At 43.6% G+C, this 25,121-nt stretch overlaps 1 protein-coding gene across 4 annotated transcripts in view; it reads right to left on the bottom strand.

The window, feature by feature from the left end:
* Positions 1-25,121, bottom strand: part of trpn1 (transient receptor potential cation channel, subfamily N, member 1) — a 272,820-nt gene that overhangs the window by 37,973 nt on the left and 209,726 nt on the right. For all 4 annotated transcript variants that reach the window (XM_067978518.1, XM_067978520.1, XM_067978509.1 and 1 more), the window contains 6 exons: positions 22,917-23,015; positions 17,859-18,005; positions 15,452-15,559; positions 5,320-5,517; positions 3,429-3,635; positions 345-1,716 (listed from right to left, as the gene is read on the bottom strand). In XM_067978518.1, the coding sequence (XP_067834619.1) occupies positions 345-1,716; positions 3,429-3,635; positions 5,320-5,517; positions 15,452-15,559; positions 17,859-18,005; positions 22,917-23,015 (2,131 nt within the window). The remainder of the gene's footprint in view (positions 1-344; positions 1,717-3,428; positions 3,636-5,319; positions 5,518-15,451; positions 15,560-17,858; positions 18,006-22,916; positions 23,016-25,121) is intronic.

Below are 25,121 nucleotides of genomic sequence, written 5' to 3' on the forward strand. Positions count from 1 at the left end.
GTGCCAGCTTGCTCTGGGTGCCCAGCAAGCATAGTGGATGAAAATAGAGGTGGGAGGCTGGGATCAGCCCCTTCTCACCTCATTTACCTGGTTCCATCTGACCTGTGCGTATTGCAAGTGCAAGCCAGAATCTGCTCTCACACAAAATCCCTGGGAACCCTGGGGCAATGTGGGTGTCGGTGCACTTGTGCCCACAGATCGCTCAGTTCCCAGGTGCAAAGGCTAGGAAAATAAGCCCTATAAAATTCAACTTCACCCTCAACAATAAAAAACACATGTTACACATGAAGACAGGTAGGAACACCCATTCAGATTTTCCCTTTTAATGAAAGTCATTGACTTACCCCTATGTTTGCACAGCATTTTGATGTAGTAGAAAAGATTGGTGCACAGGTTGAATGGAGAAGGGGTCCCTGATTTCCTGATCATGTCACGGATCAACATGGCCCTCCCAAACTTCCACTCAGTGTCTGACTGCGCCTGGATCCGCTGGTAGGTGTCACTCATCATGGCGATCAGCAAGTTAATCAGGACTATCAGAGTCATGACGAGGTACATTCCAAACACAAACTTGACAATGAATTGGGTAAAAGTAGGTGTCCGATACAATGGGGGTAAGGAGTCTGGATCCACCATACCGAACAGAGCAAAGAAAAGTAAGACGGTAATATCCAAAGGGTCTTGAATGTCATAATACTCCCCTTGAGAACCCGAGCTATTTCTAGTGGATGATTTGGCCGGCGGCACAGGGTATACAGGTTGGTAAACTGCTGAGAGTTGCATGGTGAAGGCTACGTGAAACAGGGCAAGAATGACTGCAAACCGGGCGAGGTCCTTCATCAGGTCTCGGATGATGATAGCCCAGGGGCCGAAGAGGTGGTGGAAGGTTAGGAATTCCAAAAACTGCACGAAGCAGAGAGTCATGGCCACTGCGAGGAAAATGTTTCGAGCAAAGAAGCAGTGCAGGCGGTCGTGGTCCCGAAAAGCAAATGCAAGTAGGTGACAGAAGACGGCAATGGCTGAAAATCCCAGGATGAAAACCCGTATCCACGCTAGTCCTGCTCTCTCCCCTGGGTGGGTCAGCTCTGAGACCAGCATTCCTGAAAGCCAAGCTAAGAGGAGCCATTCATTCCAGCAGGGCAGCAGCCGCCCTTCATATATTGGGCTAAGTGGGGGATAGACTATGGTTAATATAAATAACACCAGGAGAAAGATATGAGAAACCAAATGGCTCATGAATTTCATAATTGGAATCCTGTTGAACCGGTGTTTAAGCGGAAGGGAGAACATCAGCCAGATAGGGGGGCAGATGAGGAAGGTAAAGAACAAAAGGACTATTTTCCAGTGGGCCCACTTCAAGTTTCCGTACCAGACGTCAGTCAGGTACTTCTGCACCGCTGGGTGAGCCACCACATCCTTCTGTTCACATTCTATTAGGGAGTCCAGCATTGTGGTGCCACGATGGTCCACGGCACGGAGCAAGTATCCGGCGCTTCTGCAACCAGATGCCACGGTGAGGAGCTCGGTAGCCATGTTTTCACAATACTTGGCCGCTTCCAGCAGCTCCATGGATCTCTCTTTTTCCTTCAGAGCTGTGATGCCAAAAGCACGGGAGAGCTTGATGGCAGTGTCCATGGGGGCAGGCGAGTGCAGTACAAACTCTTCAATGACCTTGTTACCACTGAGCTTTCCACATACCATGAGGTCAAAGATAAACTATAACAGAATACACAAAGGTAGTGTTAGTTATTCTGATCAGTGACAATTTACTACAGAGGAATGATGGAATCGGAGCAGATCGATAATAAACACTTGCATTTATATAGCGCCTTATCCATTGAAATGTCTCAAAGCCTTTCGCACAACGAGGGTAATTTTGACTTTGTGCGATAGTGTAAAACGAGTGACAGTGAATCGGCCGTCCATTTTACATTGCTAGCGATTTTTTATCGTGAGTGATGTAAAACAGGCTACTGATTCGCTATCACCCATTTTACACTATTGCACAAAGTCAAAATTACCCCCAATGATTTAGTTTTTAAAGTGGTGTGACTGTGTCAGTGTCAAAGAAGCACTATGCTCCAGCATTTAATTGATCTAATAACGCTTTGAAATTATGTAGTATGTTTATCCTGCGGCAGAGATTCAATACAAATCAGAGCTGTAGTTTTCATTACAATTATTTTTATTAGAGGGATTAGGTGGAGTGGTGGGTTTGTACATTAGTCTACCATCCCAGGAAATTTGGTATGACTTCAGCTGATGGGATGGAAGTTTCCTCTTTGCAGCATTAAGAGCTTAAGCTTGAAAATTACAGGAAGATTAGCCGACCAACCAGCCTAGAGAAAGCCCATCAGCTTGCAGCCAGTCAAACCATAGCAAACTGCCACCAACAACTGGAAGATAGCCATCAGAAGCATTAATCCATAATCAGCAGCCAGCCACCAGAAGCTATCTATCTACTACCAGAACCCAGCCAGCCACCGGAAACCAGCCTACCACCAGTCCCTAGCCAGCTGTGAGCAGCCTGCCAGTTCTCAGCCAGTCACATCAGCAGCCAGGCAACCACCAGTTGGAATTGGTTCAGTCACAATAACAACCAATCATAAATGACATTATATAATTTTTTTTTGGCACAATGTGATTGGTTAAGTCACAAAAATGACCAATTGGAACTGACACCATAGACTCCAACTACAAATAGCAAAAATATTACATCAATCAGAAAAATCAGGCATAAGCCTATAGTGAACCAGCCAGAAATATTCTGCAATACATCTGGAGAGGGCAAGCAAAAAAAAAATTAATAAACATGTTTATTTCATTGGTTCTCCCTGGTAACTTATCCCATAGGTTTATTTCCCTTTGTGTGAAATAGGTCTGCAGGAATTTCCTAATCACTCATAATTCCTGAATTTTTGAACCTTTTGTCCAATTTGCCTGGATTGACATTAAAATTATCTATCGACTTTACAATTCTTAAAACTCTTCTTGGGTCATCTTGTAGTCTCTTCTTTTCCAATAAGAACAAAATCAACCTCCTTAACTGTTTCTCATAATGTAGGCTGATGAACACAAAAATTCATCAGAAGATAGAACCAGAGTCGACATGAGGAATTTATTTTTAACACAGTGATCTGGAATGTACTGCCTGAAAGAGTGGTGGAAGCAGATTCAATAGTAACTTTCAAAAGGGAATTAAATAAATACTTGAAGGGAAAAAATTTGTAGGGCTGTAGAGAAAGAGCAGAGAAGTGGGACTAATTGGCTAGCTCTTTCAAAGAGCAGGCACAGGCACGATGGGCCGAATGGCCACCTTCTGTGCTGTATCATTCTATGATTCTATTGAACATGTCATAAAATGTAGCATTCTGTCTGTGTTGATTCCAGATATGTGTCGCTCATAGTTTTGCACTTTTACCACCTACCTTGCGATCCTCTGTTAGTTTAAGGGTGATGTTGTTCTTGCGGATTAAAAAGCTCACCACTTCCTGGTGGTGGTCGGCCGCTGCATACTGGATGGGAGTCTTTCCTTCCTTACACTCCAGCTTGGGAGAAGCTCCGCTTTCCACCAGGAACTGTACCGTATCCAGGTAACCAGACTTTGCTGCAAAATGCAGTGGGGTCCAACCATTCTGAACAAAGGAGAGAAAACAGCCAATTCAATTCAATCCTCTGTGATTATTTTCTCTTTCCAATTCAATACCTATATTACCCTCTCCCTCTATCCTTCCCTTTGTACTATGTACATTTCCCTAACAGTTAGGAGGTAGGCCTATGTAACGGCACTCTTGAATGTTTGGCATTGCGTGACTGTAGCTGGCGTGACTCACCCTCTGATTTTACTTCCGTCCCACAAGAAAGTGCCAGTAGGCTCCTTCTTCTTTATCATGACCAAGATTGGGACCTTGTTTGGAAGGGAATTACAGGTCGGAACCAGTGTCCAGCAAAAGCATATTGGAATACAAAAACACTGTGCCTGTTGCTACACTATAGTCAAAAATGAACTCTTAAATTAAATTCTCTTATTACTGAATCAAAGACCCAAAAAATTAAGAGACTATGCTAAAGCTGGTCCCCTTTCTGATTCTATTGAATACCACATTTTAGAATTGACCTCGGGGGGGATAGAGAATCAGCTGCCCGTTTTACGCTCTGACCGTAAATGGAAATTTGAAGTAAATGGAAAAGAAAAATCAGGCAGGTGCAAAATGGGCGGCCGATTTATTATCGCCAATTAAAATTACCCCCGGGGGTGAGGAATGTAGAACACGATGGGGAACATGGGGAACAGAACAGAGTAGAACAGGATGGTGGTTTGCGGGATAGAGAATTTTAAAGTTAAAACCACTGTGCCTGGAGAGAATTAGGGGCTTACGTGTTTAATAATGCTGGAAATTCGTGTGATCAATGATGGCAGGTGTACTGAGAATATTTTGGATCTGAAATCCAATCAGCAAACTGTATCTGAGGGAAAACTCTGTTCATTGTGATCTATCTTCAAAGTACTAACATTTTTTAACGATTGACAGCAAGACCAGTCATTCACCGAGTGATTCACAACTTGGTTGTAAATGATGGCCCTCCTCTCCCCATCCAGTACAGTATTGTTTAGAATGGACTGAGAAAAAGAGACAGCTTCTGTGAGTTGGAGTCTATCAGACTGGCACCTACATTGACACTGCTGCATCCTGGGGAAGCAGCAAAACTCAAGTCCAAGGCTTCTAGCATAGACACATAGAGACAGGCCTCCAAACTAACGACATTCATGAAGACATTCAAAGAGACAAAAATCAACTGCATAGACAAATTTGATGATATTATCGTGAATTGTTTAATTTTATTTTTTTAATGTTACGGATAAAACTTCATTTTATGACTGAGATGACTGACAAATCAAGATGACTGAGCAATATCATAAATAATTGGTGATGTAGGGAGAAAAATGTGAATGTTAATCACCAGTAGAGTCTTGATTTGTATTTTCAACCTCAGGAGAGTTGCCATCTAACTACTCTCTAAATTTATTTGAGGCGTGGAAATTTCCAACCTGGTGGAATCGTGTTTGGCATCTGGAGCTGAATCGATCTGCTTTAATCATGGTGCAATCTTATTGTTAAAATAGTCCCCTTTGAAAAGGCGAGTGACTGGCTTGTTGTAATTTGTGGTTAGGGATGCACTTGTCTAGATATCTAATCTGAGCAAAACAATAAAACATTAAACAATGAAAGAAAACTCCACACAAACGAAGGCAGAACTATAGAGAAAAACGATAACTATTTCAAAGCAGCGTGGCTTTTTTTGTTCCATCTCACCCACCTTGTCTGTGACGTTGATCTCAGCCCCCTGCCCAAGCAGTGCTCGCGCCATCTCAATGTGACCATTGGCTGCCGCCAGGTGCAGGCAGGTGCGGCCTCGTTTGTCCTTGAGATGCAGCTGGGAGGTGGATTTACTCAGGAGGAGCCCAACGACTGCAGTGTGGCCATTCTGTGCTGCGAGGTGGAGTGGGGTGGCACCCTGGAACAAGATTCAGTTGGTCACTACCTTATTTATACAGTCTCTTACATGAAAACTGCAGCACAGAGACAGGCCATTCAGCCCAACTGGTCTGGGCTGGCATTTATGCTCCACACGAGTCTGCTCCCTCCTTACTTATCTAACCCTATGAGCATACCCTTCTATTCCTTTCTCCCCTACGTGCTTATCTAGCTTCCCCTTAAATGCATCTATGCTATTTGCCTCAACTACTCCTTGTGGTAGTGAGTTCCACATTCTTACCACTCTCTGGGTGAAGAAGTTTCTCCTGAATTTCCTATTAGATTTATTAACGACTGGTTTATATTTATGGCCTCTAGTTTTGTAATCTCCCACAAGTGGAAACATTTTCTCTATGTCTATCAAACAGGATAGATGCTGAAAGGCTGTTTCCTCTGGCTGGAGAGTCTAGAACTAGGGGGCATAGTTTCAGGATAAGGGGTCAGCCATTTAGGACTGAGATGAGGAGAAATTTCTTCACTCAGAGGATTGCGAATCTTTGGAATTCTCTACCCCAGAGGGCTGTGGGTGTTCAGTCATTGATTATATTCAAGACTGAGATCAATTGATTTTTGGACTCAAAGGGAATCAAGGGATATGGGGATAGGGCGGGAAAGTGGAGTTCAGGTCAAAGATCAGCCGTGATCTTATTGAATGATGAAGCAGGCTCGAGGGGCCGTATGGCCTACTCCTGCTCCTATTTCTTATGTTCTTATGTTCTTAAACCCTAACATTATCTTAAAGACCTCTATCAGGTCACCCTTCAGCCTTCTCTTTTCTAGAGAAAAGAGCCCCAGCCTGTTCAGCCTTTCCTGATAAGGATATCTTCTCAGTTCTGGTATCATCCTTGTGCATCTTTTTTGCACCCTTTCCAATACATCAATACCCTTTCTGGAGACCAGAACTGTGCACAATACTCCAAGTGTGGTCTAATCAAGGTTCTATACTTAATATAACTTCTTTGCTTTTCAATTCTATCCCTCTAGAAATTAACCTGAGTGCTTGATTTGCCTTTTTTATGGCCTTATTAATTTGCATCACTACTTTTAGTGATCTGTGTATCTGTACCCCTAGGTCCCTTTGCTCCTCTATCCCATTTAGACTCTTATTATCCAAGCAGTATGTGGCCTCCTCATTCTTCCTACGAAATGCACCACCTCACACTTATCTATATTGAAATTCATTTGCCAATTACACACCCATTCTGCAAGTTTATTAATATCCTCTTGCATTTTGACGCATTCTTCCTTTGTATTATTTACACCCCCCCAAATTGGTGTCATCTGCAAATTTTGAAATTGTACTTCTGATTCCCGAATCCCAATCATTAATGTAAATTGTGAACAATAATGGTCCCAGCACCGATCCCTGGGGTACACCACTTCCCACCCGTTGCCAGTCTGAGTAGCTACCCTCTACTCTCTGTTTTCTGTTTTGTAGCCAGCTTGCTATCCATTCTGCTACCTGCTCTCTGACTCCACATGCTCTGACCTTAGCCATGAGTCTACAATGGGGTACCTTATCAAAGGCCTTTTGAAAATCCAAATATACTACCTCATTACTCTTATCTACTCTTTCTGTTACTTTTTCAAAGAATTCAATAAGGTTGGTCAAGCATGACCTTCCCTTTTGAAATCCATGTTGACTACTCCTCATTATATTTTCGTTCTCTAGATGTCTTTCTATTATATCTTTGAGTAAAGATTCCATTATCTTTCCTACCACCGACGTTACGCTAACTGGTCTATAGTTCCCTGGGCTTGTTCTATGCCCCTTTTTAAATATAGGAATAGCATGAGCTGTCTGCCAGTCCTCTAGCACTTTTCCAGTGAATTATTATATATGTAATACTGCCTCTGCCATCTCTTCCCTAATTTCTTTTAATATTCGTGGATGCATTCCATCTGGACTAGGGGTTTTATCCTCCCTTAGTTTGATTAGTTGATCAATTATCTCCCCCCTTTCTATCTTAAATGTTTTAATATCCTTTTCATCCTCTCTTCTAATGTCCTGCCCACCTTGTTAGTCTCCCTAGTAAATATGGAGGTAAAGTAGCTATTCAATATTTCTGCCATTTCACTGTCGTTACCTGTGAGTTTATCTTGTGCACCCTTAGTGGCCCTATCCCTATTCTGATTTTTCTTTTGTTATTTATGTGTCCGTAGAATATTTTACCATTTCTTTTTCTATTCCTTGTTAATTTAATCTCGTAGTTCCTCTTTGAACATAAGAACATAAGAAATAGGAGTGGGAGTAGGCCATACGACCCCGCGAGCATGCTCCACCATCATGGCTGACCTTCGACCTCAACTCCACTTTCCTGCACGATCCCTTTGCTTTCCTAATTGTTTTTTTGACTTCTTTCCGAACCTCTTCATATTCCCTTTTGTCATCCTCTCCTTTATTGTCTATGTACTTGGCGTATGCCTTTTTCTTTAGTTTCAATTTTACCGTTATCTCTATATTCATCCATGGTGTTTCATTACTGGCTAGTTTGCTCTTGCTTTTTAGAGGAATGTATTTCTCCTGAACTCTATTGATTACCGTTTTGAATATTATCCACTGCTGTTTTATTTCTTTTTCTGTCAAAATTTTTTTCCAGTTGACCTTCCCTAGTTCCACTCTCATCCCCTCGAAACTGGCTTTTTTTCCAATCTATTACTCTGACACGAGGCTACTCCAACGCAGTGTCCGCAGAAGAAATATAGAATGGCCACCATTCTAATGAAAACATATTTGTCTAACGTCCTCTTGTTCCTGAATACATGCAAAACCTATTAAAACACCACCATCATGTCACTTACATGTGAGGGTACTCTGAACAAAAGAACATCTGGTTTTTCTGGCCTTTCTCCCGATCTAAACCAATAAACGTTTGCCATACCTTTTTCAATGAAAACCGTGCCTCATTTTAAACAATACACACAAAACGGGCTGAGCTCTAGCTTAAATCTTATTGCCAACGATTGCATATTCCCACTGTAAAAAGAGACCGCGTAACACCATAGGCACGACCATCAATGACAACTGCTTACCTATAGTGCCACTTTGAGCTTCCATTTTATCTTTTTAAATATCACTGACAGAGCTCTTTTGCGGAGACTTGGATCCATCCATTGGGTTTAATGGATCAGACATGCTGAATGATAAATTGTACGGTTTGGTTCTCCCGGTATGGAGCTACACGTGACAGGAGCATGTATCAGGAGTATCAGGAGTGCAGGTCAGCACGCCCAGCATGATTTTCCGCTGATTAAAATTAATGGATAAAATTCTTAATATATGCTCGGGTCGTGTTGTAAAATCTGCCCTATAACAGGGTAAGAGGAATTCCTGGTAACGAGTCCGATCTGAACAATGGTTTATATAATGACAATGAAGAGCTGTATTGTTTCTGGGCTGTACCTCTGCAGTATCAGAAACTTTTAACATAGTCAGAGCATTTTCAAGTGCTGATCACAATTGTAATTAAAAAATATATATATATAGCAAGCTGATTATGAGTATGAACGGTTTTGATAGAGTAATTAAGGAGAAATTGTTTCCACTGGTAGGAAGGTCGCTAACCAGAGGACACAGATTTAAGATAATTGGCAAAAGAACCAGAGGTGAGATGGGGAGAAATGTTTTTGTGCAGCAACTTGTTTTGATCTGGAATGTACTGCCTGAAAGGGTGGTGGAAGCAGATTCAATAATAACTTTCAAAAGGGAATTGGATAGGAGGAAAAGGAAAAGGAAAAATTTGCACGACTGTGGGGAAAAAGCAGGGGAGTGCGACTAATTGGGATGTTCTACTATGTTAAAGGCGCCAAATAAGAACATAGGAACTGGAATAGGCCATTCAGCCCCTCGAGCCATGGCTGATCTGTATCCTAACTCCATCCACCTGCCTTGGCTCCATGTCCCTTGGCTAGCAAAAATCTATCGCTCTCATATTTTAAAAACCTCTATTAATTATCTTCTTAGCCTTCTCTGCTCCAGTGAAAATAATCCCAGTATCTCAAGTCTCTCCTTATAACAATAATTTTCCATCTCTGGCATCATCCTGGTGAATCTACGCTGTACCCAGTTATTCTGGGTCTCTACCATTTTCCTTTATTGACTGGTGAAGGGTGTCCGCCTCTTACAAAGCAAATGACGGGCAGGGAGCGGGGACTCTCTAAGACGGGAGTTTCCGCTCCTGCTCCACAGTCGGGACGCGGCCTTTGAGTGAGTGGCAGTGTACCGGCCAATACAGGCATGCGTGTGGACCCCACCGATTGTGTCCAGAGCTCACAAACAGCCTCAGCCCCCCATGGACCCCTCAACTTCTTTGCAGGAAAATTTCTGGAGATCATCCCCCCTTGCTCAGGGGGCTGAAGAGGTAATGGCTGGGTTCTGGGAGGGGAGGGGGAAGTGGAGGGGGAGGAAACTTGGTAACCGTGTCCCCGACAGACCACCGGAGTTTCCAGCAGACACGGGCAGACGGCTAAAGATGGTCCTGCATGACCCATTCAAATAAGGAGCTCTTACGCTGATCCCAAAAACTCCAGGGATCACGGCCCCACAAATTTGGGGCCCAGCCTCTGAGTTATTTTTAAAGCCAATCAGTACCTGAAAGGAAAAAATTTGCAGGGCTACGGGGAGAAGGCGGGGGAGTGGGACTAGCTGGATTGCTCTTGCAAAGAGCCGGAGCGGACTCGATGGGCCGAATGGCCTCCTTCTGTGCTGTAACCTTACTATGATTCTATGATCAGAGACTGACTTAAAGTTAAGTGGCTCTGATTCATCAGATTAGGCACAGCCAGAACAGGGAGGAAATACACTTAAATTTAAATAAGTAAAACACAAAATGCAAGTTCAAATCTAGCATTTAAATAACAATGTAAAATGAAAATTAAAATAATGTGTTTAGAAAAAGATGATGGAGAAAAGAGCAAGGACAGGCAGAGCACAAGTAACGATTTGCTTAAAATATTTCAGTAGTAATACTAAGGCTTGTTTCCCTGTTATTGTGCAGATGCTGAATTCTCAGGAAAAAATGTCTGGCTCAGGGGACCCAAAATGCCACAGATTTGAGGGCAATGTCAGGATTAAGACATTTGGGGTGAAATTCTTCCTGCTGGGAATTTTACTGGAAAAAAAGTATGGATAGGTGGAAAATGTTGTATTTGTGCAACTTTTATGTTAAAATTATCCACAAGAAGTATCGCCAGCTGGGGTTTAGCTTGATTTAATATTTTGATTTAATATTTTATGTGTATGCTTGAGGACGGGCAAAAGGTACATTTAAAAAAAGTTAACGGGGAAGCTAGATAAGTGCACGAGGGAGAAAGGAATAGAAGGATATGTTGATAGGGTGAGATGAAGTCAGGCGGGAGGAGGCTAGTGTGGAGCATAAACACCGGCATAGACCAGTTGGGCCGAATGGCCTGTTTCAGTTCTGTACAATGCAATGCAAATTTCCCACTTTATACTCACTAACAGTTCCATAGACTTAGTGAAGGTCTTTAATTATATACTCTCATCACTGATCCTCCACTTTAGGAAACTTTCAACCTGAGAACCAGTCGATTCTCAGTAATTCTGCTGCTTTATCAATTTAGTGAAGCAGCACCAGGGTTTACAAAATAACTGAAGAACACAAATATTTTCAAAAATTGTTTTTAAGATCAATTCATTGTAAGTCGGGAAATGAGTCACGGTATCAAGTGCCTGCTTTTCTGCCATGTTCCCACAATCATTGGCTGACGTCATCTGTTTTGTTCAGTTGTTAAGTGGCTGTTGCATCCTGTACAGAACAATCTCATAGGCATCCAGAAGAATGGAGGGTTCATTCTCAGATATTGAACTCCTTATCTACTTTGACCAGCCAAGTCTAAACTTTCAGGCAATGTCAATCATCTATGACACTGTTGCTGAGTCAACAGGAATGAATAAGTATGTGAATTTTGAAAGGTTGTCTGTAACTGCGGCAGACTGATCACTGCAATAGTTGATGGAAATACACTTATCGGGGATGCTGTTGGAATCTGAAGTTGATACTCGAGCTTGACCGTCCAACTGTGGGTGCCGAGGCCTCACTACTGCGGCTGGAGCTCGAGCCAGAGAGAAACCCGGCTGCAGATGGCAGCACCTCGGCGTCTGCCGGGGGGCAGTCTGGCCCAGCTGGCCTCCGTCACCAGGATAGGGCATTGGATCAGGGGTTTGTGAGGGTCCAGATGTGCTGTCATCATGAGAGGGTGGCAACATGTTCCATTCCCATTGCATGACAGCCCCTCCTAAAAGGCTATGGCTCCGCTCTCCCACTGAGCAGGTTGCAGGAGATCTGAAACCCCTAACTCTTTGGTTCACCAGCCCGTCCAAGGTGGAGGTGGAGTCCAGAACCTGCTTGGCCCCAGTAAGAGCATCATGGAGTGCTGCTACTACTGGGGCCACAGACCCCCTGCAGGGAGGGCCTTGCTGCGACTTCCATTGAGGTGACCACACGCTCTATAGTTGACTGCAGAGTGTTGATGGCATGCTCCAGCACCCTACACAAGTTGGTAGTGGACTCCTCTACCCCGCCCCCCCACCCCCACCCCCACCATGTTCCGGAGGTTCCCTGGAAGTCAGTCCAATGCACTGATCGTTTGCTGGCGCGCGGAAATCATCTTTCTTATAAATGCTGGGCCCCTAAAGTCTGTGTCTCTGTCCTCTTTAGCAGAGCTAGGATATGAGCTGGCCCTCCGGTGACCTGTTTCCTGGGACGTTCTTTCCACCTGCATCTGCTCTTGCTCGCTAGCACTCAGAGAGTTGGCCAGTGCAGGCCCTTCGAATCCACTCGCTATACCACGTGGGGTGCTCATTCTTCTGTTAATGCTTGGAAGGGTAAGAAAGAGTGCCAGTGCGTACTTTGGAGGGTTCTCCCTCACAGTCTCTGTGACTGCAACTTCTGAGTTGACTGATGGACCTAGAAAAAGGGAAAAGTGATAAGGGTGAGCATCAGCAGATGAGTGACAACGCAATGCACCAGCAGGTTGTCATGTTGAGTGTGTGACTGTGTGAGTGAGAGCGTTAAGTAGAAAGAGAAATAGATGGGAAGATGCCTGTACACCCTGCTGTGCCTGGCCTCCATTGGTGCCGTTGTCCGAGGAGTGGCAAGACTTCCTCTTGTCCTCGTGCTCTCCTTCCTGTCGTGTTCCAGCTTCTCCTGCAAGACGAGTGAAAGTGGGTTACTATGTGCCCTGTTTAAGGTTTTTCAAGATGTATGAGGCAGCTTAGCATAGTGTGCTTGATGGCAGGAAGACGCAGTAAGTGCAGCAAAGAGGGAAAAGTAGTTGTGAGGGCGGTAGCAAGTTTTGAGGGTGTGAATGCAAACCAAAAAGAGGTGCAGTGAAATGAAATGGCCCCTGCTGAATGGAGGAGAACCATGGGAAGGATTACTGAGGCTAAAGTAGGGTCTTGCAGTGGTATGCAGAGAGGATGAGAGATGTGATGGAGAGTCTTACCTTGGCAATCCTGGTCAAATAATTTAGTTTTTTCACTGCACTGCAGCCAGGTCCTTGGGAACAACGCTGGCGGCACTGACAGTTTTTGCTACCTCTCACCATGCGCGTTGAGAAATTTGTCTGGGTACTTGTTGTCCATCAGAGGGGGAAAGGACCTCCTTCCTGCTGCTCACTTGGTCACCGTTGCATCAGAGAACTTGGGGGCCCTAGTCGAAGCCATCTTACCTGCTGCTGCACAATCTTCCTACCCACTATCTACCACTGTTAAAAAGCACCTGTCCTTTAAGGCACTATACAATGCCTTTAAGTAGCGGCCGCCCTGCTGGATTTTCCACCCTCCCACTCTGTCTATAGGGGAGCATGTTTTGTGCTGGCAACTCACCGATCTAATTTAAATTAGGCCCTCGCCACAATAATGGCACAGGCCCCACACTGATTCCTTCAGCTGGGCACAGAACACCCCCTGCCCACCACTCACCAGGTTCACACTCAAGCTGGCCATCAGCCCTTGTATCTCTGCCGTCCTGCAGTAACGCAGGGGCAAAGTAGAGCAAGATCGCTGAAAAAGCAGTAACATTTCAATATTGCCAAAGAGTGCTCTGTAAGTTCCAAGGTGATAATTGCATCATATTTTTAAAAACTTTTTTCAGTTCCCTCCATCTTCCTTTCACAGGCCTTGATTTCCTCCTTGGCAGGAACCCAGGGTCACCACTGGGTGTTTCTTTACAACCTGGCAAAGGCAGCTATCAGTAAGTAAACAATTCCATCCTCTCAGCCCTAATGCTAGCGGTAGGTACTGCAGTGTAGTTACAGAGATATTTCTCTTTAACACTTGGTGGCTGTAAGAGTCTGGTGGGACAGAAGTCCTCATCCGAAATCCAGGGACGAGTTGCTCGCCATTTTCTGTCCATTCATTTTAAAATTTGGATTATTTGGAAGTGTATTCATCAGAAATATGTGTTGTGAGCCTCAGCCGGTGCTCGAGTGGATTAAAGCCAACCCCTCCCGACCACAGGCTTGCATGGCCCGAGGGAGGACAACTGAGGGGTGAAGATAGTCAAGAGAAAATAACAAGCCACTAAAATACTCAATTTCATCACTTCCTTTTAATTCATTGGTCGCAAAGTGCTTTGGGATGTCTTGAGGACATGATAAAGCACCATATAAATGCAAGTTTCTTTTCTTTGTCTCAGTGCCATAACACCTTGGCTCAAGTAATTATTTTTGCACATCTAGTTCCATTGAAAAACCTTCCTTTGCAAACTGACATGCCCTCATTCACCGTTCCAGCCAAAAGGATTTTTAAAAAAAAATAATGGCTGAGAATTTCTGGTGTGAGTATTGGGAGAGAAAACCAGCACAGACTGAAAGAGACTTTATTAATAAACACGAGAAAACAAACTCATTGCCTGTTTTCACTCCGTGTTATAGAATCACAAATCTCCGTTTGCAATGTGTTAGAGCTCCGCCTGGTGGCCCAATTGGTAAGTATCCTGTGTTCCGATGGACCAGGAAGGTCTCGGGTTTGATCATGTCTCTGCTGAAATAGTTGATCTCAGCCCGGGTGCATGATAGACACACGCTGGGGGTAAATTTGACTTTAGACGATAGAGTAAAACGGGCGATATCGGCTCGGCCATCCGTTAAACATCTCCCCTGATTTTCGTTTCCATTGAAGTCATCAAAACGAAAATCAGGACAAATGTTTAACCAATGGGCCAAGCTGATAGTGTCTGTTTTACACTTTCATCCAAAGCCAAAATTACCCCTATTATAAGTGACCTCTGTGCTCAAGGCATAAGGAGAGGAACTTTCTTAGGATTCCTACCCCTGATCACGATCCAGTGACTCCTGTTAGAAGGTGTGTGTGAACATGCGTGGATGTTGGATCAAGGCAGGACTGCTGGGATAGCCTGCAGACACTCAGGGTTAAATTGTCCTCTTCACCGTGTGGTCGGTAAACTGATGGAGCGGATCGTCCACCCATTGTAGGACCCGTCTAATTTTCATTCCATTCATTTCAATGGAATCAGACGGGCTCGCTCAATAATGGGCGGGTGATCGACTCTGCCAGGATCACCACCCATGCGTTGAAGATGAAAGTTTACCCCTTACTGACTAGGGCAGCCACTTAGACAGGGCATCAGAGGGATATTACCACAAGTGGAACCTTGCTCCATCATGAGTCACCACATTCAGGAATGGAAAGAAGAAAATTGAGTAAGATAAAAAATAAAGAATGGGTTTATGATTTTATTACAAATAGCACACAGAGGAAATCTTCTGCACAGCTTGTTAATGTGTGTGTGTATCTTAAACAACCTCTATGAGCCTAAAGAGCTCAGGTTCAGTAATTTCACCACAATGTTAACGGGGAGCTAGTGGAGTGCGCTGTGAAGCAGTAAATGGTACAAACACAAGTTAATTCAGCGATGCTGACCACTCACCTGCAGGCTGGTTTGAGTGTCCACCTGGACCCCTGGGTAGTTAAGCAGAAGCCGAACCAGGTTCTCATGTCCAGACTGTGCCGCTAGGTGTAAAGGTGTGTACCCTGACTGAAGCAGCAACAATAAAGGCATTAATCCCAGGTTAAGCAGAGAACATTGACTACTTAACAATTACTCCTCCGTTTGCAGTTCTCACTTGAGGGAAGATGACGAATGTTATCTTCATTATAGGGGCACCATCTTCCTAAAAAGGTAACTTTATTTCTTCGTGATTCTCTGAATGATTTTTTAAAAAACCTCTTTGATTCACAGCTAATTATCATTCACAGTTAAATGGCGATTATGCTGTTTCTCCAAGGTTGCCATGGATTTCCCACTGAAGTTAGAGTGGCCGATCGGGATAACCCCCTGCAGAAATTCACCCCGTTGTATACAGGACTTGGTGGGGTTCACGTGTCAAGGAGCAGAGACAACTTTAACCTGCAGCACTGGGTTGTGAAGTGAATGGCTAAAGCCCCACTTCCCTAATCGGGTTTTATCTCTTCTGTGCTTAAAACATACTTACAGCTTTCTTGGTTGCCTGATTGCAGATACAAAAAAAATCTAATTTTTTGTATAAGCAATCAGCTCTAATTAAGTAAAAATTATGCAAAATTTGAAATAAAAATACAGAGGTTAATTTTTACAGAGGTTAATTTACCTCCTTCAGTTTTCTCATTCTCCTCCAATCTACATGTTTTTAAATCCCATGCGTGGTGTCACTAAACTATTACTTCTTGATTTATCCCCTTTTTTCTTCTACCCCTCTTTTCAGCTTTGGTAATGTCTTGCAGCAAAGGCCTTGACCCTTCACCTGGGTTTCCCAAATTTAAAAAAAGCATAAAATACATGTTCACAATAAGGAAATAAGTTTTACAGTTAAAATATCAGTTGTTTCTGCTACGTAGAAAATGAATGGTGGTCCCAAATGGGCATCAAATCTAAACTCACATTCACTGTCACTCCAGTTTTTTCAATAATATCCCCACATTCACAAACAGATAATAGATAATAGCACCAAGAGCAGGTCAGAGGCTGGGTATTCTGCGGTGAGTGACTCACCTCCTGACTCCCCAAAGCCATTCCACCATCTACAGGGCACAAGTCAGGAGTGTGATGGAATACTCTCCACTTGCCTGGATGAGTGCAGCTCCAATAACACTCAAGGAGCTCGACAACATCCAGGACAAAGCAGCCCGCTTAATTGGCACCCCATCCACCACCCTAAACATTCACTCCCTTCACCACCGGCACACTGTGGCTGCAGTGTGTACCATCCACAGGATGCACTGCAGCAACTTGCCAAGGCTTCTTCGACAGCACCTCCCAAACCCGCGACCTCTACCACCTAGAAGGACAAGGGCAGCAGGCACATGGGAACAACACCACCTGCACGTTCCCCTCCAAGTCACACACCATCCCGACTTGGAAATATATCGCCGTTCCTTCATCGTCGCTGGGTCAAAATCCTGGAACTCCCTTCCTAACAGCACTGTGGGAGAACCCTCACCACCCAGACTGCAGCGGTTCAAGAAGGCGGCTCACCACCACCTTCTCAAGGGCAATTAGGGATGGGCAATAAATGCTGGCCTCGCCAGCGACGCCCACATCCCATCTACGAATAAAAAAATAGATGCATTATTATACAAACCGATCCTGAGATTTAGTTATTTTGCATCATCGAGAGCAATGAAATTACTATATGCTGAAGAGATGATAATTATAGAATCATAGAAATTAAATTAAAGGGTTTATAAGTATAATTCATTCCTTTTTCGGATAAAAATGGTTCGGTAAATGACTTTTCTTATCTTGTGAGGAGTATTTACCCCTCCCAGAAGCGACACAGTGCTGAGCTCCTCCACATTGCACTAGTACTGCCGTATCCCTGGAACACTCACCTCCACACATCATTGTGTTTAACCTTTAACCACTGAGTAAGACTGAAGGATTTACGGGCAATTTTGGAACCATGTGTACTTATCACCAGTAGCAACAGGGCTTTACTGCATCAAAGACTGCATTGATTCATTTAATGTGAGTTCCTTAACAGCCGTCACAGACTGACCGCCGCGTCCTCCAACTGAGTTGGATTCAACTGAGGCGATGTCCTCGCACTTTAATCATTTGTTTTAGTGAACGGACTCATTTGTAATGAGAGTTGTGATTCTAAGCCCAAGGCTTTCATTTATTTTATCAGTGCTCAATTCTAGATGTGCTGTATTCCTTGATTGACAACCTTGCATAAGATGGCCATGCTATTGAAAATACAAAATTATGTGTTTGGTGGAAGCCTAACAAAACTGCTTTAAAAGCAAAACCAACTCGTCACGGTGTTTGATGAGAGGAGGAAGTCAACTCTTACTACCTCGCTCGCCTGCTCTTTCGTTAGTTGTCCCTCGTTGGTGGTTTTCGGGGCCTCACTCCGCATGGTTGCTGGCACCTTGGTGAGAATCTCCCTCACAAAGTCCATCTGGCCAAAATGTGCTGCCACATGAAGGGCTGTGAATCCAGTCTTCGGGGAGGAATAAGCATGGTTAGATTAGGCAGCATTTAAGTTTCAGGGAGCAACAGCTCGTCAATGTGAGTGGTCTGAAGTGCTCAACCTGAGAAAACGCCCTCAAAATCATAACACCCATCAATGATGAAACCACCGGCAAATTAATCAACACTTCAAGAGGTTTGTGGGAGATGTAAAATGATTTGATGTTTTTGAAGAGATGGTGAACTTTTACATTCAGAGTAACACATAAGGGCAGTTTTAGTCATATGCTTTTCAGTTATATTCCTTCACATAGAGAATAGCAGATACCTGCAAGTGTATTCCTATAAAATTACTGATAGCTTGGTGCATGTTACAAGATAGGAACTTCAAGCCCTTCAGATAACAATGTGAACCTTGAAAGTGAAGTTTGAGCCGTTTATCAAGATAACCTGAATCCCAAGATTCAGTATTGCGATAAGACCATAAGAGATAGGAGCACGAGCAGGCCATTCGGCCCCTCGAGCCTCCTCCGCCATTCAATGAGATCATGGCTGATCTGATTTTCACCTCAACTCCACTTTCCCGCCTTTTCCCCATATCCTTTGACTTCCTTGCTGATCAAAAATTTGTCTAACTCAGCCTTGAATGTATTCAATGACTCAGCCTCCACAGCTTTTTGAGGTAAAGAATTCCAAAGATTTACGACCTTCTGGGAGAAGAAATTCCTCCTCATTTCCGTCTTAAATGGGCGACCCCTTATTCTAAGACTATGCCCCCTAGTTTTAGATTCCCCCATGAGGGGGAATCAGCATCCACCCTATCGAGTCCCCTCAGAATCTTGTATGTTTCAATAAGATCTCCTCTCATTCTTCTAAATTCCAATGAGTATAGACCCAACCTGTTCAATCTTTCCTCATAACACAACCCGGAATCAACCTAGTGAACCTTCTCTGAACTGCCTCCAATGCAAGTATGTCCTTCCTTAAATAAGGGCACCAGAACTGTACGCAGTACTCCAGGTGTGGTCTCACCAGCACCCTGTACAGTTGTAGCATAACTTCCCTGCTTTTATACTCCATCCCCATAGAAGTAAAGGCCAATATTCCGTTTGCCTTCCGGATTACCTGCTGCACCTGTATGTTGACTTTTTGTGTTTCATGTACGAGGACACCCAGATCCTTCTGTACCGCAGCATTTTGTAGTATTTCTCCATTCAAATAATATTTTGCTTTTTTATTTTTCCTCCCAAAGTGGATGACTTCACATTTTCCCACATTATATTCCATCTGCCAAATTTTTGCCCATTCACTTAACCTGTCAATATCCCTTTGCAGACACTTTGTGTCCTCATCGCAACTTGCTTTTCCACCTATCTTTGTGTCATCAGCAAATTTGGCCACAAGACACTCTGTTCCTTCATCCAAGTCATTGATATACATGGTAAATAGTTGAGGCCCCAGCACTGATCCCTGCAGCACCCCACTAGTTACAGATTGCCATTTTGAAAATGACCCTTTTATCCTGACTCTTTGTTTTCTGTTAGTTAGCCAATCCTCTATCCATGCCAGTATATTACCCCCAACACCATGAGCTCTTATCTTGTGCAGTAATCTTTTATGTGGCACCTTATCGAATGCCTTTTGGAAATCCAAATATACTGCATCCATTGGTTCCCCTTTATCCACCCTGCCCGTTACTTCCTCAAAGAACTCTAATAAATTTGTCAGACACGATTTCCCCTTCACGAAACATGTTGACTCTCCTTGATTGTATTATGAGTCTCCAAATGTCCTGCTACTACTTCCTTAATAATGGATTCTAGCATTTTCTCAATGACAAATGTTAGGCTAACTGGTCTATAGTTACCTGCTTTCTGTCTCACTCCCTTCTTGAATAGGGGTGTTACATTTGCGGTTTTCCAATCCGCTGGGACCTTTCCAGAATCTAGTGAATTCTGGAAGATTACAACCATGCACTATCTCTGTAGCCACTTCCTTTAAGACCCTCGGATGCAAGCCATCAGGTCCAGGGGACTTGTCAGCCTTTAGACCCATTAGTTTACCAAGTACTTTTTCCTCTAGTGATAGTGATTGTTTTTAGTTCCTCCCTCTCCTTTGCCCCTTGATTTTCTACTATTATTGGTATATTATTAGTGTCTTCTACTGCGAAGACAGATACAAAATATCTGTTCAATTCCTCTGCCATTTCCTTGTTTTCCATTATTATTTCCCCAGTCTCATCCTCTAAGGGACCGATGTTTACTTTAGCTACCCTCTTCCTTTTTATATACTTGTAGAAGCTTTTACTGTCAGTTTTTATATTCCTTGCTAAATTTAAATGTGAGATAGATAGCTTTTTGGCAACCAAAGGTATTAAGGGATATGGGCCAAAGGCAGGTATATGGAGCTAGATCACAGATCAGCCATGATCTTATCAAATGGCGGAGCGGGCACGAGGGGCTGAATGGCCTACTCCTGTTCCTATGTTCCTATGTTCTTTGCTAGTTTACTCTCATAATTTATTTTCTCCCTCTTTATTATTCTTTTAGTCATCCTTTGCTGGTTTTTAAAGTTTTCCCAATCTTCAGGCTTACCAGTAATCTTTGCCATGTTGTATGCTTTTTCTTTTAACCTGATACCATCCTTGACTTCCTTAGTTAGCCATAGTTGGTTCACCCTTTTTGTGGAGTCTTTCCTCCTCACAGGGATATATTTTTGTTGCGAGTCATAAAATATCTTTTTAAATGTTTGCCACTGCTTATCCACCATCACACCATCTAATCTGTTTACCCAGTCCACTTTAGCCAATTCCGCCCTCATTCCTTTATAATTGCCCTTATTTAAGTTTAATACAGTAGTTTCAGACCCAAGATCCTTGCTCTCAAACTGGATGTGAAATTCTATCATGTTATGATCACTGCTTCCCAATGCTGATGTGCTTTTGTTATTTATTATAATGCACACAAAATAAGAGGTACCAGAATTATAGATGGTGTAAAGGAACTTAATGAATGGTAATAGGCTGATTATTTATATTTTGGATACAAATAAAACTCAATGGCCTGTATTCTCCTTTGAATTACTGACTGTTTCAGGGTGGTGAACAGAGTAAAGGGCGTTCTTAAAGGCTACTGCCTCAAATCTGCCAAATTGCACAACAGTGTGAGCCATGGCTCAATAGGTAGCATTCTTGCCTTTGAGTCAGAAGGTTGGGGTTCAAGTCCCACTCTAGAGATTTGAGGACAAAATCTAGGCAGACACTTCAGTACAGTACTGAGGGAATGTTGCACTGTTGGAGGTGCTGTCTTTGGGATGAAACCTTAAACCAAAGAACATTGGAACAGGCTGAGGCTATTTAGCCCCTCAAGCCTGTTCCGTCACTCAATGAGATCATGGATGATCTGTGACCTAGCCCCATATCCCTTCATACCTTTGGTTAACAAAAATCTATCAATCTCAGATTTTAAATTAGCAATTGAGCTAGCATCGACTGCCATTTACAGAAGAGAATTCCAAATTTCTACCACCCTTTGTGTGTAGAAGTGTTTCAAACTTAAGCCCTGGCTCTGATTTTTAGGCTATGTCCCCTAGTCCTAGACTCCCCAACCAGCCGAAATAATTTCTCTCTATCTACCCTATCAATTGCCCTTAATATCTTGAAAACTTCGATCAAATCACCCCTTAATCTTCTAAATTCTGGGGAATACAACCCTAGTTTATGTAATCTCTCCTCGTAATTGAAGCCTTGGGGTCCAGATATATTCTAGTATATCTACTCTTCACTCCCTCCAAGGCTAATATTTCCTTCTTAAGGTGCTCAGATATGTACACAGTACTCCAGATGTGGTCTATCCAGGGCTTTGTACAGCTGTAGCATAACTTGTACCCCCGTGTATTCTAGTCCTCTAGATATAAAAACCAGCATTTCATTAACCTTTTTGATTATATTCTCTACATTTTAATGATCTATGCACATGGACTCCTAAGTCTCTTTGGACCTCCACTGTTTCAAGCTTTTCACCATTTAATAAGCACTCTGATCTGTCCTTTTTAGGTGCAAAGTGGATGACCTCTCACTTGCCGACACTGAAGTGCATTTGCCACAGTTTTGCCCATTCACTTAATCTATTAATATCTCTCTGTAATTTTATGCTTCCATCTACACTGCATACAATGCTGCCTATCTTTGTGTCATTGGCAAATTTGGATACGTGGCTCTCTATCCCATCATCTAAGTCGTTAATAAATACAGTGAATCTGCCCTCTCAGGTGGATGCAAAAGATCCCATGGCACTATTTCGAAGAAGTGTATGGGAGTTCTCCCCGGTGTGCTGGCCAATATTTATCCCTCAACCAACACCTGAAAAACAGACTACACTTTAAACGTACTTCATTGGCTGTAAAGAACTTTGGGACGTCCCGAGGTCATGGAAGGCGCTGTATGAATGCAAATCTTTCTTTTGAATTCACTTCCCAAAAAACTGCCAGCTCCCTTTAAGACACGGCAGAAGCCCACTCCACCACAATTAAATGGGGTCAAGGGGCCGTGGCTAACCCCTCCACCCTATTCCTCTCCATTTGCAGCCCAAACATACCCTAAATAATTGCCGCCATTGTATCAGTGGTGGTAAGACCTGTTGCAAGGTATCCCTGAGTCAGATACCACACTGAGGAGGCCATTCTGTGTGCTGCTACTGAAGGTTTGCTCTAGGCTATTAATGTGTGACCGATGAACAAGCGCAACAGCTGTGAATGTGTTAAGCAATAATTAACAGTCAATTATCAGCAAACTGTTGGTATATAATTGCACTGTAATGACTACAGCAATTTAAAGAAGTCTCTACCTGAGTTTCAAATTATAACTAAACTGATACTACAGCAAATGTAAATTAAAACTAGAAGAGAACATGGAATAAAGAATCAGTCAGTCAGTGTGTCTAACCTTTGTGCTGGTTATTTTAAAGGATATGGTGCCTTTCAGGGCTTCCAGGACAATAATGTGTCCATTTTTAGCAGCTAAATGAATTGCATTCATTCCCTCCTGGAAAATGAAAAGAAAAACAAATAAACAAATAATTATATTCAGGGAGGATGATAACCAACAAATATAACATGCAAGGAATCTGCTCGATCTCATGCAAAATCAAATCTGGTCCTGTTTATTACCTTGCTCAGGTTATTGACAATAAATTATAGCACGGGGCTAATTTGCCAATACTCTTGTTGGAGTATGATACTCCTTAAACAGGGATCACCAGCAGAGGTGGGAGACCTTGTTTGAAACAGTTGCCCAAGGGCAGCGGAAGGAAATGGGGAGGCAGTCAGTGATATTGGCAAGTGAGTGTCAGAAAAAGTTTATTGACCAAGTAAGGTGAGTGGAACCAGCCACATTTTTCAAGAATGTACGGTACTAAGTATGTGTGCTACCTCCAGCAACCTCCCCTCACTAAAGCCCCAATTTGAACTTGGGATGAGCAGTGAATGTGAGGCCCGGCAGGGTGATTGTTAAGCTCATCTGACTCGCACACTTGAGGCCCGAGACGTTTAAGTCCTGGGCTTCATTTAAATAGACCAGGCCTGACTACTGCATGCCTTAACCCGCTGTTAATGACAGTGGGCAGGAGTTGTGCTTCCTTTCCCTCTCATCCTACAGTACCCTGCATTCCCGGTCTGCAAACAATATCACAAAATCGTCATGTTACACCCACTGAAAGCAAAGTGAGCTCTGGTGGTCAGCAACCCATTCTAACATCCCCTCCTCTTTTTTCCTCCCATAGATATGCCAGACAAAGCAGATGTAGGCACCTCTGGATCAGGCCTTGTCAGCACTTCAGAACATCTGCCATCACTCACTCACTCCCACACAAGCACCAGCTTAGAGTCATTCACTCCAGGGAAATTAGAGTGTGAGCCAGAAGGGAGAGTACGGATCGAGACACAGAACACGAGTAAGCAGAAGCAGTTGATGGTGGAACATGAAGAGGAGGATATTTTTGACTGGGGTCGGGGGGGGGGGGGGCGAAGGGTGGGAGGGCAAAGGGTGAATGGTCAGGATAAGCCACCTCTTGGCTAAAATGCAAGGGAATCCAGATCTCAAGGGTCCTGCTTTTTAATGGTTGCTGGAAGAACTTCGAATCAGGCACCAGATCAGATAGTATGCTGCAGATAATGGATCAAGTGGAGGAGTTTCGAAGTGCTGCTGTCTACCCTGGAGTGTGAGACAGCTTCAGGGGTACCTGCAGTAGAGGCAGCGATGACAGAGGCTCACAAGGCAGTTTGTGCTTCTTCCATGGACTCTCAGGCTGCTGCCATTGAGGGCTGTTTTTATCCAGCCTGAAAAGGGTGGAGCCTGGATTGCAGACAAGTATCTCACGGAGCTTTGCTGATTTCATTGAAATCATTAGGTCTGCATTTCCATAGACAAATGGCCATGCGAAGGCAGTGGCCAATATTAGTGGCATGTCAGGACTGGACATGGTGCCGTCTCCCAGGATGGCATTGCATGTGGGGACTCTAGCCTGTCCTCTCCAATGCCTCCACATGGGTGAAAGATTGCAGGGCCAGGCTACCCATGCAAGAGGTCCATCTCAGGACGTAGCTGCTGTAAGATGGGGTGGCCAGCTCAGTACCAAAAGGCTCTCATTAGAATGTATCAGCCAGCACCTCATGTACTCCAGTTACTCAGGTAGCACAAAACTAGGTTTGAATTTGTACAGCACACAGTTACATCAAGGAGTGGTGGTAAGAAATGCTAGGCACACACACAGTATGGGTTTTCATTGGAGGTGTGGTTACAATAAAGCTGGCGTGCAGAAAAGGTTTGATAAATGCTTTCTTGGCAAGGTTTGTAATCTACTTTCATCAAGTGGCATGAATGGACACTATGAGTTGACACACACAAACACAGTGAAGGGTCTCTTGGTGGTAGAAACGGGGAAGATATAGACGTCACATAGAGAAAGAAACAAAGCATTTAAAGAGAAATGTGGGCTTCCAGGTGTAGCTCAGTAGGGGCAAGTTACATAAATTACATAGAAACTGCAGCGCAGAAACTGGTCATTCGGCCCAACTGGTCCATACCGGTGTTTATGCTCCACACGGGCCTCTTCCCACCCTACTTCATCTCACCCCAACAACAAATCCTTCC

Source organism: Heptranchias perlo, chromosome 3 (genome assembly GCF_035084215.1).
Source record: "Heptranchias perlo isolate sHepPer1 chromosome 3, sHepPer1.hap1, whole genome shotgun sequence".
In the NCBI taxonomy this organism is placed as follows: Eukaryota; Metazoa; Chordata; class Chondrichthyes; order Hexanchiformes; family Hexanchidae; genus Heptranchias; species Heptranchias perlo.